The sequence below is a fragment of the Coptis chinensis genome, chromosome 6, assembly GCF_015680905.1.
Source record: "Coptis chinensis isolate HL-2020 chromosome 6, ASM1568090v1, whole genome shotgun sequence".
In the NCBI taxonomy this organism is placed as follows: Eukaryota; Viridiplantae; Streptophyta; class Magnoliopsida; order Ranunculales; family Ranunculaceae; genus Coptis; species Coptis chinensis.
Window position 1 is genome coordinate 37042830 of NC_141461.1, and position 16929 is coordinate 37059758.

The 16929-nt window shown below is 36.2% G+C and overlaps 1 protein-coding gene across 1 annotated transcript; it reads left to right on the forward strand.

Annotated features, from left to right (window-relative positions):
• Window positions 1-9974: 9974 nt before the first annotated feature.
• LOC147492815 (B3 domain-containing protein LOC_Os12g40080-like) lies at window positions 9975-16604 on the forward strand. Its single transcript, XM_086567649.1, has 11 exons — window positions 9975-10319; window positions 10392-10731; window positions 10818-11029; window positions 11763-12224; window positions 12626-12880; window positions 13403-13508; window positions 13561-13674; window positions 14873-14935; window positions 15042-15265; window positions 15774-16129; window positions 16197-16604. The coding sequence occupies exons 1-10, from the start codon at window positions 10266-10268 to the stop codon at window positions 16068-16070; spliced, it is 2127 nt and encodes a 708-aa protein (XP_086423775.1). The 5' UTR covers window positions 9975-10265; the 3' UTR covers window positions 16071-16129; window positions 16197-16604.
• The last annotated feature ends 325 nt before the right edge of the window (window positions 16605-16929 follow it).

The following is a 16929-nucleotide window of genomic DNA, read 5'->3' on the forward strand; positions in this document are numbered from 1 at the left end:
TTTGAAATTGTTGATGGCTTGTCAGACATTGCATCCGTCTTACGGGGTGGGTAGAACTTGTTCATAAACTTTGTTCTTAACTTCTCCCAGTTGTTGATTGAATTGATCGGTTGTGCAGTTAACCATTCGGATGCTTTACCTTCTAGTGAGAGTGGAAAAAGAATTAACTTGATACTCTCATCCCTGATATTCTGGTTCTTGAAAGTTCTAAAGATTGATAGAAATTTGTTCATGTGAACATAAGGCTGAACATTGTCTGAACCATTGAACTTTGGAAGCATAGAGATTCTTGATGCTCTAAGTTCAAACCGGGTTAGCTTCGTCTCGAAAAACAATACTTTGTGGTGGGTCTCTAATGATTGGTGAATAGAAATCACTCGGCTTCTTCCTCTCATTTATGCTTGCATGGGAGGGATAGCTTCAAGATTATTGGTGTCCAAAACACCTCCATCATTGCTTGCGGCCATTGTATCAATCTTGTCTAGTATTCTTGTGAGTCGGTTGTTAAACCTTGTCCACTTTGTTGTGTTCTTACTCGACGATGATATGGACGACGGGTAGGGGTGGAATTTGGCCCTAACGACCTAACCGATACGACGACCGAATCCGACCACTAAGCCCTATAAAGCCCTCACAACTAAAGCCCTCCGCAGAGTTTAGGGCGGTAGGGCGACCCTAATGCCTTCTAGGCAGGGGCTAGGGCTAAGATTCTAAAACATAGGCCCGACCCTAATTCAGCCCTCATTAGCCCGATTTAACCAAGCCCCTAACCGCCCCTGTTTCACACTTTCACTATAAATACACATACCATAATTGTCCAACTCTTTGTTAAATATTTTCAATTAAAATAACATTGTTCTTTGTAATTTATCACTTACACCCAAGGGTACTTCCAATAACTTGTCTTATATAACAAAAAACTTGTCAACTTAACGCCATGAAGAACAATGAGCACTAGCCTAATAAAAATAAGACTTTATTCCTTTGATCATCAAGTCAAAGTCCATAACTTATTATTCTCAATTTCTTTTCTCACTTATTTCTTATAAATTATATTTTTATTCACATCCAAGCCAAGTCTAAAACTAAAGATTTCCTTCCACACCATTAAAAGCAAAATACTGAGCGGACATTTGTAACATAGAAATAAAAAAACAACCTTTGTCGAAAAAAACATTTGTAATCTTAAACCTTTCTCCATCACTTGTTCAAAAGCCAATATTTTCATTTCCATATACAAAGCTTGAATCACTTTTAAATTAGAAGAAAGGTAATATTATATTTGTTTGAATCTATTATAGAAATAATTTATGATATTACAAATAGTTTAACAACTTTCATGACCCTTAACCAAAACTATTATGTTTCTTCTTTATATCTATTACTTCTTCCTTTAAAATGATAATATAATTATTTGTCTATGTATTTCAATTTAAAATGTAATTTTAGTGAGGTTTGAGTACAAGGAATAACAAATTCCGAACTCTCGATGTACTTCAGTTCATTAGATTGTGGATGTGCATTTTAAATTTTTGGACTTATACATGATTATTACTAGATTGGTTGGACTTTGAGTTTGTAGATTATTGTACATTTTTGTAATATAAATGAGTTTTAAAACTGATGTAGTAAAAAAAAAAGAAAATATATAAGCCCGGCCCTAAAGCCTTTAAAGAGGGCTTAGGGTAGGGTAAGGGCTTGAGGTTTAAACTTGTGACCCGGCCTGACCCGGCCCTATGCTGACTTTAGGGCCGGGCTGACCCGGCCCTAATATTTGAAGGGCTTTAAATGTTTAGGGCCGGACTAGCCCGACCCGGCCCATTGCCCACCCCTACGACGGGGCATACACTAAAAAATTCTATGCGAAAATAACAATAAACTATCCTACTATGCAACTATTCTAAATTATACTAGAATGTAAAACTACTTTTCTTCAACTGGGTTGGGCTTTGCAACTAGTATCTCGCCCGTTGTCTAAAGTTGTCTCTTCTAGGGTTATGGTGAATCACTTAGATTGCTTAAGTACCACTGCCCACAGACGATAGTCCGTTTGTCAAGATTCAGACAAGAAACACTAGAGTTTGATTTTTCGCTGTGTTGGCTTACAACTTCAATTGTTGAAAAGATCCTAAATGCAATTATATTAGAAAACAATAAAACTAAACTATGATGCAATTAAACTAAGAAAGCAATAAAAAGAATGAAGATTCGACTAACCTGGATGGTAGATCTTGTCTTCGAGATATCCTTCAAGCTTTTCTCTTTCTCAAAAGGTTGGATGATGCGGCTATACCTCAAGATCCAAAATTCTAATCTTGAAAGAAAACGTTAAACATAGACAACTTAAAACGGCAGCAGCGCCATTGACATTGCCTCTTTCAGGGCTACAATTAATTATATCCCCGGTAGCGGCGCCATTTGACACTGCCTCTTTTTTGTGTGTGAGATGTGGTATGGTCGTTGAACAAAAGAGAAGCGTATCAAAACCTAATTATCCCTCAATAAGTAAAGGATGAGTAGGGTATCGTTCCACTTTTAAGTGTATGTTTATATGAAGGACAGGACTGGAAAGGGGGTTTGAGGGATTAAAAACTAATGTTGTAGAGATTGTAGATTTTAATGCTAAACTAAGCTAAACTAGCTAAACTATTGAGAATTTATAAGAGAGAGAATTCAAGAGATTAGAATCCACCAATACTTTTAATCTATGACTTTCTGCTTCATGGTTGTTCTTACAAGTATACTACAATTAGGCAATCGAGTGAGTGCCGATGCCCTCATGGACGAAACATCGTTAACAATTAACTCTACTTAAAATTGTTCCTATGTTTATGCTATTAATATCTTCTTTCCTTTTATGTAAGCTCGGGCAGCCATTCAATGTATTACCAAGAGCAACATCAAGGAGTACTTCCTAATAGGCGACCATTCAATGAATCACCACTTAAGGCAAACACAAAGAATACTTCCCTAGGCAGCCACTCCCTGAGCTACCCCTTCTAAGGCAACACAAAGAATACTTCCCTAACTCTAAAGAATTACACTACTAGAAGAAAAGTAAAGAACACTATCATGATATTAATATTGTAAAACATAAACCCTATTCTATACTTCCATCCCCCAAAAGGGCAATTGAACTAATAACTAAAAACATAAAGAACTAACCCGATTGAAGAACACCATGAACCAGGAAGAATCATTAAACCTTAAGCACTAGCTTTTCATCTCCTCCCTTGAAGGAGAAGATTAGCCTTCCATATAGAAGGAAGAACAAGAAGAAGAAGAGTTGAAGAACATAAGACTAGAAAGAATAATTTATTAAGACTCTCTGCGCCAGTTAAGGAGACAAGAATATAAGTGAATTGGCAAATTACATGAGGCACTTAGGTCCTCTATTTATAGGGGTTACAATGAGCTCTAGAAGCATTCCAAACCGTCATTTGTTTCCTAATACAAATGGGACTTCTTCCAGAGTCCGACTTAGTCAAAAAAAGAAGGAATTGGCTACAAGAATTGATTCATGCGTGTCGATTCATGCGTCCCAGACTTAATCAATGCGTCTGACGCTGATCTATCGTCCCTAGACGCAATCAATGCATCTGGACGCTTGATACATGCGTCCCAGACGCATAAGCCGATTTTCTCTCTTCTGCTCTATCCTTCTATTCTCTTTTGTGGGCTTTGGTCCAAGCAACGAATCCTTTGGCCTTGGGCTTCCAAATAGACTTTAAAATAGGTCCAAGTCGCATCTTTAACAGCTCCAATTCCTTGGCCTTCTCCATGATTGTCCACGGGCCTCCCATGTGATCCTTAATGCTCCGAATTGCTTCGTTTTACCCCATTTTCTCTAATATTCTACAAAACTCTCTTTTTCACCTGTAGAATCTTAAAACACAACTTATAAACACTATTAGTCCACTAAGATGGCTAAACAAGAGGCATAATCGAGGGTTAAATAACACTTTTTGAGCACTTATCATTGAGCAGTGGTGGCAAACTACCCACACATTCCATTTTCCATGGGGTGAGCTTTGGATTACCCCTCTTGATTTCATAATGCTCACGGGTATCCCAATTGGTTATGGAGATGTCGTTCCTTTTGATGAAAATTTAGAGGTTTTTACTACGGCGATGAATTTCTTTGAAGGTTTTGATTTGGATGAAGATGATGAGGAAGACGGGTTTTTAAGATTATCGGCTGAGCAGTTTAAGGGATGAGCTATAAATATGAGTTGGTTTACTTCAAGATATTTGAATAGACTCAAGGAGAAGCCGAAAGACTATCATATTGGTGAGGAGTCGATCCATGAGTATGTACGTGCCTTCTTCTTCTACTTTGTTGGCGCTGTATTATTTGGATATGCTGATAATTATTTTCGTATCAGGTGGATGGCCACTGTCTCAGACATAGAGAGGATGTGGGATTATGACTGGGGTCAATCCATCTTGGCATACCTTTACCGCTGGCTAAACCTCGCAGTTGAGATGAAAGCCGCTAAAGGCAATTTGTGCGGCTTTGTTTGGATTATACCGATAAGTCTTATTTATTAAGTTATTATTTCATTTTTATTTTCATTTTATTTATCGTAATTATTATATATATATATATAATATATATATATATATATATATATATATATTGATATTGTATTTATTCTATTGATTTAGTATTGGTGGTACAAACATTTTCGTGTGATCCATCATGTGTTGAAGAGGTTGGAAGAGGATGAGACTCATGACCTGATTCCACGTATTCAAGCATGGGGGCTTCATCGTAGGCAGAGGGGGTATGAGGATCTATCGCATAATATTCACAACACTCGTCAGCAGATTGAGCTTTTAGGAGCTACCCGCATTGAGTGGCAACCCTGGGCCAAGTCCTTCATATTTCAGACCCCTTATGCGGATATTCCAGATATTCCTGAGAACACTGAGTACCGTAAACTATCCTATATGTGTCATAGAGTAAGGTTTCTTTCTCAGCGGCGAATGATACTTATAGGGTCAGTAACTGTATGGTACCTTGGGGACAGATGTTGGCGGCAAGTATCTGGAGAGATTGTTATACCTTACCCACCACCGATAGATATGACAGCCTCTGATATTCTTTCTGCTGCTCTTTCACACTATAGAGCAAACCTAAATGATTGGCCAGACGCATCAACTTTCATTTTTACAGGAGACTATGACTTGTATTTGAAGAGGGTTGGTCGAGGTCTCTTGCTAGGTGCGTTATACCGGTGCACCAATTTTGAATGGGTTACTTCGAAGCATTGAGGCCCCGACATTCATTTCCCGGAAGGAGTGGAGTTACCACGATCCATTTCCGGGGTGTTTCATGATATTCACATGCAAAGAAAAGAACTCCACAAATATTTGATGAGGATGACCTTTAGTATGATTTGAATTTATTCATGAGCATGATTAATTACTATAACCCCTAACATGCATTTGGGGATGAAGATATGAGCATACCTATTTCACCAATAGATGCCCGGTGGTAGCAGATTTGTCAATCAGCATTGAACTTTGCAGTTAGACTTGGGTGTTGTTTATGATTGTTGTTTGTCTTATTTATTATTTCCAAAGTATATTAGCTTATGGCGTTTGGGATTGGTTTTGGATATGTATATGTTAATAAAAACAAATGAGGTTATGGCAAAAAAATTCAGAAAAAATTATATGTTTTTTTACCAAAGTATAAGTTCAGTGTTGTTTATGTTTCCAAAAATTTCATTATTAGCGTTTTGGATATCATTTCAATAAAACAAATGAGGTTTCAAAAAAAATTCAGAAAAATTATTGTTTCCAAAGCTAAGACCTCAAATTAACTTCATTTCCTATGTCTTGGTTTAGAAACCTCACATTAAAATTTTTGATGGAATATCACTCATTTTGCAGGGGTTTGGTCCCGGCCGAGTTTCGGCCCGGGAATAGTGTATAGTGTAGACCGAGACGGGAATGTAACATCCCGTCTGGTTCATGGTTCCTTCCCACTGCGCCTTTTACTATTCCATACATTGGATTTGTGAATGGTGGGCCATAAATTGGAATTATTGAGGATACATTTGGATAGACATTTGGATACAATGTGTTGTCACTTGGAGAGTGAAAAAAAATCAAATAAAATGTGTTGTCAATTGGAGAGTGGACCAAAATCGAACCATCACATGTGACCTTACCTTTAATATTTCGTTTTACTCTTCTTTCGTTTAGATCAAACAAACAAACAGCCATATTCTTCCCCACAACCAAGCTAAAAATAGAAAAAATGTCAAGAGAAGAAAGAATTGCATTTAACCAAAGGTTATGGGGAGGATCTAGTAGTAATAGTTCGTCTTCTGGTTTTACCGGTCGATCTTACAGTACTTCCACTTGAAGATGACTACATGGAAAAAGTAAGAGATGAGCATAATGATATGATGAGGCGAAGGAGGAGGAGGAGGTTGCAGTTATTATCCATTCTTTGGGGCATTAATGACTCAAGCAGCCATTGAAAATTGAAGATGTGGATCTGGACAAACGTGGTGGATCTGTGAAGGGGAGAGAGTACACATTTAGAGATGGTGGTGATTTCAGTAAACAAAAGATAATGAGGGATTACTTCACAACACCGTGTAGGTGGCCTCCTCATAAGTTTAGACGAAGGTACAGGATGACAAGAGAGCTTTTTATGTATATGTTGAAAACTGTTGCATCATTCAACGATTACTTTAAAGACAAGGTAGATGGATTGGGTCGGCAAACAATTTCTGGGTTACAGAAGGGACTAGCTGCAGTTGCACAATTAGCAACTGGTTGTTCTTCTGATTCAACGGATGAGTATTTACAAATTGGAGATTCCACAGTAAATGTATCTATGAAGCGTTGGTGCAAGGCAATAATCACGACATTTGAGGAAGAGTACTTGAGATGACCAACTGAGGCAAACACTGCTAAGATATTAGCTGAAAATGCGGCAAGGGGTTTTCCAGGAATGCTTGGATCAATCGACTGTATGCACTGGGTGTGGAAGAATTGTCCAAGTGGATGGGCTAAAACACATGTAGGGTACAAGAAGGAACCAACTTTGGTACTTGAAGCCGTTGCAGACAAACATTGTTGGATCTGACATTGCTTCTTCGGATTACCAGGTTCGCATAATGACATTAATATGCTTCATCGTTCTCATGTTTTTGAATTATTAGAGCAAGGTGAGGCTCCTGCTGTTGCATTTAATGTGAATGGTAATGACTACGATATGAGATATTATCTTGCTGATGGTATTTACCCAAAATGGGGCACATTTGTTCAAGCCATTCGTTATCCAAGAAATAAGCATGAAAAGATCTTTACTCAACATCAAGAAGCTGCAAGAAAGGATGTTGAGAGGACGTTTGGAGTTTTGCAGGCACGATGGCATATTGTTAAGGCTTCTGCGCGTTGTCATAGTGTTGTTGTTCTTGGAGACATAATGAAGGCATGCATTATAATGCATAATATGATTGTTGAGAATGAACGTGAAAGTGGAGTTTGGAATTGGAAAGGTCAGAGGAAAGAAACAATACCTGATCTCTTTCAAGAAGAGGATGGTTTTCATTTTGTCTATCAGATGATTGAAGCAAGAAATAAGATCAGAAATGAAGTTACACATACTAATCTTCAAAAGGACTTAGTTGAACATGTTTTTAATTGGACTGGCATTGAAGAAACAACATATCTGATACCAATTTATGATCCAAATTGGTCGGATCCAGAGGAGGGAGAAGGAGGCGAAAATTAAAATGGAAATGAAAGTGTATTTCCTATGTATTTCCTAACGTGAACTATGAAGTTCCAAAGTATTTCCTATGTATTTCCTAACGTGAACTATTAAATTCCAACGTATTTCCTATGTATTTCCTATGTAATTCCAATAAGTTCTTATGTGTTTAATGAGTTGTATTTTTATCTCACTGTTTTTAATTGTATTTCTATGAAAATAATTATATTGGAAAGAACATACATAGTGCATTAATTAAAATCAACAGTGATATAAAAATACATAGTTTATTAATTAAAAATACAATGAAATAAAAATACATAGTGCATTAATTAAAAAGACAGTGAAATTAAAATACATAGTGCATTAATTAAAATACATAGTGCTTTAATTAAAATAAAATACTAGATATTACATACGCTTAGTTAGAGCTAGAACCACCTCTAGCCCTTGCCCATTCAGCACGTATTTCAGCTTGTTGTTGCTTAATTAAAAAAGCGGATATCGGGATGGAGGACACTTGTATCGGTTGCTAAAATCTTAGCTACATATTGCATCTTTAGAAGTCGATTTTTTTCCAATTGAACTTGATTTTTTTTCCATTTGAATCCGATTTTTTTCTTCTCTTGCCATCACAGTTCTTTGACCATATGCAAGTTCCCTTTCCTTAAGTTCTAAACATTTTTGTGTTTCATTTGCATCCTGTGAAAATGTATCCTCTAAACGTGTAAAGTAACCCTTCAACATACCAACTGATTTTTCTTGGTTCCTCTTGAACTTGGCTTTCTTCGATCCAAGAGGACGCTCCATTTCTTGAGGACGCTCTATTTCTTGAGAACCCTCCAATTCAACTCCACCAACACTTAGTGAATTAGAAGTTGAATCTTCACCATCATTTTTGCGACTTTTTCCCTTTGTGGGGCGGCTTGACCTTGCCTCAAAAACGTTACTCCACTTTGGATTATCCTTGAGTATAACGTAACAATGATCAAGTGAAAAAACCGTTTTTTCTTGTAGTTGGTACGTCATTCTTGCCTCGGACAACTAAAAAATAAAATAGAAATAAATAGACTAAAATAAGACTAAGATAATTAAACTAAAATAATAATTAGACTAATATAATAATTAGACTAAAACTAAAATAGAAATAATAAATACACTAATATAATTAGACTAAGACGAAATAATTAGACTAAGACTAAGATAATCAATAAATTCCAAATTGACAACGTTGTAATTACCCGGCTTTGTATTGTTGTACTACTTGCATGTCGAGCCTCCATCGCATTCACAATTGCCACGAACTTGTTCATCATTTTTGAAATATATTTCCATCTACCACTAATTGAATCGGAAGACTATCCGACCCACGTGCTTGATTGAACTCGTTTGTTACACGATTCCAAAATCCTTCTGCATTTTGGAAAACACCAACAATGGAGTCTTCACTAATTTTTATCCAAGCAAGACATATAGTTTGATCTTCGGACATGCTAAAGTGAGTTTTTGCTTTTGCTTGAGTGCTATCACTTGCTTGAGATGCTTGAGTTGATGCCATTTGATATTTTGTTTTTTTGAAGAACTGATTTTAAGGAAGAAGAAATATGATATATGATTGTTGGAAGTGTGAGTTGAAATGAAAGAAATGTTGTATATATACCAAAGTTTTTTATTTTGACCGTTTTTGACTGTTCTGACTTTCTGACAGTTGGTGAACTAGCGGTTAGGACTCCGGACGGGATGTTTGATTCCGTCTGGAAAAAAAGAAATATAGCGAGACGGGATGTTGGATTCCGTCTGGTGAGTTTGTAATCCAGACGGAATCCAACATCCCGTCGAAGTTAACAAGTCAGCCACTATCTCGGTGATGAGTTTCACCTTGAAATCAACTGGGCAAAATATTCACTAGATAATCACATCTGCATTGCAAAGCAGTTTTTGGCCAAAGCTGGTGACTATAGTCACAAACCCCTTGAAACCCACATTTATATATTCTAAAATTAAAGTGGTACACTGAAAGTCTGAACAATATTTTGATAAATTACTCATGTGAGAAGAACTATAAGCCCATTTAACTATATCATGAGCCTCATTATTAAAACATCTTTTTAACTATCTAAAACATCTTTTTATAGTTTAATACCTTTTTTTCACTCAAAAAATTTAGACAAAACAAACACTATCCGAGATCATGTTTGGTTAATTAAACCTCATGAATGAGACATAAGTATGAGTTAATGAGATATTGCCATGAATAGAAATGCTATCTTTTAATAATTTTCTACTGTGGGTTTTGAAGTTTTCCATTTTCTCTCAAATGTATCTTTCATATATCAAAGTTGTATTAATTACTTTCAGTGTTTTTAAATGGCAGCCTCACTTGCATTCCTGCAACACCAGCTAATAAACTATCTGCCAAGAATTTTCTTCAAAAAGAGCAGTTTCAAGTTCAGACTACACAACTAGTAAGAGCTGGAGAAAAACAAGGTGAAGAGGATCATACTTTGTTTCATTTTCTTCAGTCATGTTTGAGTTCTACAAGATCATTCATCCCTCAACCACTCCAGATGAATGCATTGTAAGTCCATTTCTCTCTCACGGACGCATTGTATAATGCTCAACTTATATTTTTTTATTGGTAATTTGGCAGACGCTCCCCCTGAAGTTCGTGAGGAAGTTTGGTAATGAATTATCTGATGTTGCACTGCTCGAGGTCCCTGGTGGCAAAAGCTGGCATGTAGAGTTGAGAAAAACTGATGGCAGGATTCTTTTCCATAATGGTTGGGAAGAATTCGTTGATTATTATTCTATATCCATTGGACATTTTCTGGTCTTCAAATACAGAGGAAATTCTAATTTTCATGTCCTCATATTTGACATGACTTGTTGTGAGATAAGCTATCCACCTAATGTTGATGATCTTGAAGAACTCAATTCTGGTAAAGACACGGAAGATGGAAGTACTCCTGGAATTTTGGATGTTTCTAGTGGTAATTAGTTATTTAGCATGGATAGTTTCAGTTTTAATTTACATGCTTTTGATTTAAACTTATTATCATTCATTGATTAAATACAGATGGACAAAATTCATTAATAAAAGAAGAGGAGCTAGATGGAATGTCATCCAGGAAAAGAACAGCATTTACTAGAAGTTCTGCGGCAAGGAAATCAAAGGTTATAGCCCAAGAGGAAAATGAAGCAATTGGCGTACCAAGTTCTTTGAATCTTGATCATCCTTCCTTCTCAGTTGTAATGAAACCGTCCTATCTGAAGAAGGGTAATTACACGGTGAGCTCTCTTATCCTAGTACACTGATTCTCATTTAAGAAAGGCATCTAAAAAGCGATTATGAACAAATTTAGAAGAATAAGTTCTAGCTTTTAGTTTTGCATACCATGGTGTAATTAGCATGTCTAGCTACAGTGCTACAGGCTACAGGTAAAGGTGAAATTATGAAGAACATGGCCCTAGCTTATATCTCTGTTAACACAATTACAACAGGCAATTGACCCTTTTAGAAGGCTTTTAAGCGACTTACTAACTTCATTATAATAGGCGTACAGTCTGTCATACAAAATATATAAGAGGTTTATAGCCAAATGATAAAAATATTACGTTATATATTAGCTTATGGTTACCAAAATGCAAGTTTGCAACTAATTCAGTGGGACTTCTATTGGATCTATAGATTTGCGGTTTGGCTTTATGATACCAGCAGATATGGAACTGCATGCTTGTACATGGTGTTTAACACTTGGTTAAAATAAGCTCATATACAGCATCTAGCTATTTTGAAGTACTTGGATATCTTTGGGTTTGTTATCATTCTTACCACGTTAAATGATCCAGGGAATTGTTATGATTGAGGAACATATCAATGGATCTTGATACTTCATAAAAAGAAAGGAGTTTACAATGTGGAAGGTTCACTAAAAGAGGCCTCGATAATACTCTGAACTCACCCTTAAACATGCTGCCATCAATTAATAAAATGCGTACATATGTTTTCTTTCTTTTTCAGACTGTGCCATTAAGCTTTGTCAGGAGACATCTGGAAAATGGCTTGGGGAGTTTAATACTTGAGGATTCAGATAGGCGTAAATGGCCTGTTTCCTTTCGTTATTATAAGGGTCATTGTGCTCACTTATGTAGTGGTTGGCCAGTATTTGTTAAAGCAAACAGACTTAAACTAGGGGATGTTTGTGTATTTGAAAAGATAGAGTCTTCTTTGCTGAAAGTTCATATTATCCGTAACCATGAAAGTTTGACACCAACAACCTTAAAAATGGAAGAAGGGCATCAATCATCTGAAAAACAAGAAAATAGTGGTTCTGTGCGCATTGGTAACAGACACTCTTGTACAAAGGCTTCTGTTCCACCAAAAGTTATGAATGAAGCAATTGCAGAATCGAGATTATTGAAGCTTAAACATCCTTCCTTCGAAGTTGTTATGAAACCAGCCTACTTGAATTGCGGTAGTTCGGTGAGCTTGCTCTTACTCTACACTTAGTACAATATATTATAACATGCAGGATTGCTCACGAGTAGTCTTTTCCAGGAAATTATGTTCTTCATGTTATTTCTGGGGTGGAGAATGGTCTCAAGTAATGCATGTGTTTGGAATTTTGATTAGAATTAGACGCTGTTAGTCAAAAAATAACCTCTAGGGATTTATAATTCTTCTAACATGTTTAAGTTAAATCTTTCACAAGGCTTACATACCAGGCCTTCAACTCCGTGACTTAAAACAATTTACAGAATGATCAGTACTAAATCATTTACAGAACCTGCTAAAAAAAATATCCTTCTACACGTGTACTAACATGATATTCCGAATTTAAGTTGCTCATAAGGGTTGGCTTTTGTGTGTGTGTTTTTTTGCAGCAGCCGTTTCCAATGAAATTTATCAGGGAATATATGGAAAAAGAGTTCAGCAATGTTACACTTCAAGTTTCAGATGTTGAGCGTACATGGCCCGTTGGTGTCCTTACTTATCCAAAATATGCTCGGCTAAGTCGTGGGTGGCGTAACTTCGTCAGTGAAAATAATATTAAAGAAGAGGATGTTTGTGTGTTTGAGCTGATTGATAAAGAAGATTGTGTCTTCAAAGTTCACATTTTAAAAAATCGTAGAACTTATTGATGTAGGTTGCAACTTTCTGTTATGTAACTATGGCACTTGATGAAGTTCTGAGCTTCTAAGATACATATATGACTTAATTATTTTCCAATGTACAAATATCAGTACCCAAAATAACATAACAACTGATCGACACAGTTCTCAGCCACCGTTGGATTGGGCAATATATTGGTGGGTATCTCTATGCACATCCACAGTACAGAATATTCAAACTGGCCCGGCCCGGCCCATTTCCACTACTGTTGTGTTGTCTACTACACTACTTGCTGCTTCACTGGAAAAGTAGAAACTAGATCAATGCGGCCCCACCATCGACACGTAGATGCTCCTCAAACCCGCACGGGGAAGAAGAAGAAGGGATTTGAGTTCTACAAGATCATTACCTCCTCCATATTTCAAGACCAACGTATAGTAAGACACATATACATAATACATATTCCTCTCTCCTACTTTATATATATATATACAAATTAGGCCCATTTGGTGTTACTAATTTGTTAAAAATGGGTACATACATTGTAGGCACTGCCCATGAATTTGTCTAATGTGGCTCACCTTAAGGTTAAAGGGGGTAGAAAGTGGATTGTAGAGATGAGGAAAAATGATGGGAAAATTTTCTTTCAAAATGGTTGGCAAGAAATTTGTGGAGTATTATTCTATATCTACTGGCCATTTTTTAGTTTTCAAATATAATGGTGCTTCTGATTTTCGTGTACTTATATTTGATATGACTGCTTGTGAGATAAGTTATCCAGATGAAGAAACTGATGATGTAATGTTGGACAGTGGTACTGGTAAGTTTTTTTTTAAGAATAAGGAATTACCTTTTTTACTTTGTGATTTTGATTTGTTTTTTTGAAAAATTAATGTGTTGATAAAAAAAATAGTTTTTCATCCATACTACTTTTGTGACAAAACTTGTTTTATCTAATTAGAGAACCCAAAAAGGAAAAAATTTTTTTTGAAGGAATTTACTACTAAGTGAAATGAAGCTCAAGAACCCTGCGTTTAAAATAGTTTTATTTTATGAGAATACTTTTTCATAAAAGTGTTTTTATGTGAAGGGTGTCTGTTTTGTTTGTTTTAATTATTATGTGTTGATAAAATGTAAGCCTGTTCTTTTATTTCAAAAAGAACCTTGTTTAATTTTATATCGTAAAGGGTGTCTGTTGTTATGTTTCATATAACTTATGTTACTTTACTACAACTTGCATTGCCCAAAATACGTGTTTTTAACTTTATACTGGTCGTTTCTTTGTGTTAAAAGTGCATCTAAGAAACAATATTTCTGGATTGATTTTTAATGCTAAGTTTAAGGTTTTGTATATTATGCGTAGCTTCAAATATAGGTGAAACTATGTTAAGCTCAAGAAGGCCCTTATTATCCTTCGTCAGGGCACTACTAGAAATGAGAACCAAACCATATGTAACTTCTTCAACCTTGAACGTGTCCCATGCTACCCTAGTCGGATACTTTTCATAGGTGATCAATGCTTACCCAGGTCAAAGAAAAATAAGTTTTGAGCATTGGGATACCAAAGTGCGATAGGGACGATCTCGTATCTTTTTGTACTACGGCTTTATATTGTCGTTTTTCTATGTTACTGCATATGGTTAAATTGCCTGGAAGTAGCACTTTACAGTTAATATTGATACGGATTAAACAAGTTCTTGAAAGTACTTCGCTATTGTAGGTATTCCTCATTAAATGTATCTTACCACTGAATGGGTCATGAAAGTGTTTTAAATTAGAGCAATTTGAATGGATCATTATATTTCAAGAAACAGGTCTTCATGTATAAGTTTCATTAACTGGGGCCTTAATACTCTGAATTCACTCTTAAACTTGTTATCTTCGAAATACCAAATGTAAGAAACTCTAATTCCACTGATAGACAACTCCTTCTTCCCACTTTTTGCAGATATTGCCCTTAAGCTTTGTCAACAGATATTTAAAAGATGACTTAACGAGTTTAACACTCATGACTTCAGATGGCCACAAACGGCTTGTTGGTTGTCGTGTTTATAAGGGTCATTCCGCTCAAATAACTGAAGGTTGGAAAATGTTTGCTGAAGAAAACCACCTTAGAGTTGGGGATGTTTGTGTATTTGAAATGATTAAGAAGGATCCTTTTCCTGAAAGTTCACATATTCCCAAAAGGTGAAGCTACGTCGCCAACAATCCTGAACATGGAAGACGAGCATGCATCATCAGCAAAACAAGGAGAACGTGTTCTGCCTATTGATGAAAGACATTCATGCGCTAAGGCTTATGTGTCTCCCGCAGTTAATAACAAAGCACTGAAAGCATCAAACACACTGAAGCTTGATCATCCTTCCTTTAAATTTGTTATGCGATCATCTTATGCGAGGAGTGGTTATCCGGTGAGCCTTCTCTTGTCCTAAGGAATATATATAGCATTCACTATAACATGCTTTGTTTTTCTGGCTACCTTGTACATTTTCCCTTGGCATTTCAGGTGCTCACTATAAGTAAATGAACTACTGAGTACTGACCATTTTGTTGAATCCTAATAAACCCAGCCCCATTAGGGGTTGCTGAAACTCTTTGACTCTAAAAATTATATCTAGGTTTTTAATGTCCATTACTTCAAAAAGATAAATTACAGTCGACAAAAGGGTGTGTAGGAAGCTTGAATTGACTTCGTATGTTAATTTAAAGATGTCTTGAGTTCAGAATATGGAATGATTAAAGGAGGGGTGTGAGCTACAAACCAAGTAGAAAAAACACATTGTGATTTTAACAATGCCGAATGCGGCTCAATAGATATTCAGGATCGATGTATGCCATATATATTGATGTGTGTTATATTAACACTTAGAACGTTGTCAACTAAAAACAAAAACTGAATTTTGTCTCTTGTTTTTGCAGGTACCAATGTACTTCATCAATACATATCTGCAAGGAGGATACAATAGTGTCAGACTCAAAGTTTCAGATGGTCAGACATGGAGCGTTAGGTGGCTTGACAACCAATATGGTGTTCAGCTAGGTAGTGGTTGGGTCCAATTCGTGAGAGAAAATAATGTTAAAGAAAGAGATGTTTGTGTATTTGAGCTAATTAACAAGAAAGATCTATGTTTAAAGTTTACATTTTCCAAGAGATGGAAGGCTGATGACTGTAGATCTTTACCAAGTTCAGGTGACTGTTATAAGTTGTATAATTGACACTTTCACTTTTTAGGTTGTTCAATGCGGTACCAGTAATCTAGACTTCAGAGACTAATGTAAGCTCATGTGTTTTACCTACTTCTTGTGTTTTTAATACTAAATTTTTAATCTATATGCCCAAAGGTGTTCTACTTCTGTGCAAGTGAAAGAGCATTGGCGAAAGTTGATCGTGCAGACTTTATTGATCTGTCCACAAAGCTTGTAGGCTGAATGCTGAATGCAGTTTATTCCTGTGGGCACAACATTGTGTTTGAATTATTTTCCATGCAAAAAGAGCATCTTTAGGACACATTAGTGACTTCTATGTTTACAGGAGAACTAAGATTGTCTTACAGAGTTGGACACAGCCAGAGAAATCAGGTTATGGTGGTCTTATTAGGGATGAGTATGGCAACGTTGTACTCATGTACAATGGGAAGTCTAAGCATAGGTCTGTTCTTATCCAAGAGATGCAAGGAATTGAGGCTGGATTACAAGCGGCAAAGTCCTTGACACAACATCTGATAGTCAATTCAGATTCTGCCTGAGCTATTAATATCATCAATGGTATCGAGTCTACCCCATGGTTTTGCCAGAATCTGCTGCAAGCCATTAAAGGTTATTGTGGTTCTTTCAGGTGCATTGTACTCCAACATATCTATAGAGAAGGTACTTAGAACAGCGGACTATGTAACAAAGCTATGTAATATGGATGTAAGAAGAAGCACAATGTACTATGACCTATAGAAAAGAGGTTGTCTGCTATTTTGAAAAAATATGCAGGAGTGGTGTATGGTAGAGTTTAGTAATACAGGTTTGGGTCTGCCTAACCCATAAACATTTAAAAAAAAAAAAAAAAAAAAAAATTGTCTTACAG

What these genes read in the sequence shown, in the direction of transcription:
- LOC147492815 (XM_086567649.1), top strand. Translation starts at nt 10,266, where the DNA reads ATGTTTGAGTTCTACAAGATCATTCATCCCTCAACCACTCCAGATGAA. An exon ending in CCACTCCAGATGAATGCATT is followed by an intron (nt 10,320 to 10,391) that starts GTAAGTCCATTT and finishes GTAATTTGGCAG; the next exon opens with ACGCTCCCCCTGAAGTTCGT. An exon ending in ACTTGAATTGCGGTAGTTCG is followed by an intron (nt 12,225 to 12,625) that starts GTGAGCTTGCTC and finishes GTTTTTTTGCAG; the next exon opens with CAGCCGTTTCCAATGAAATT.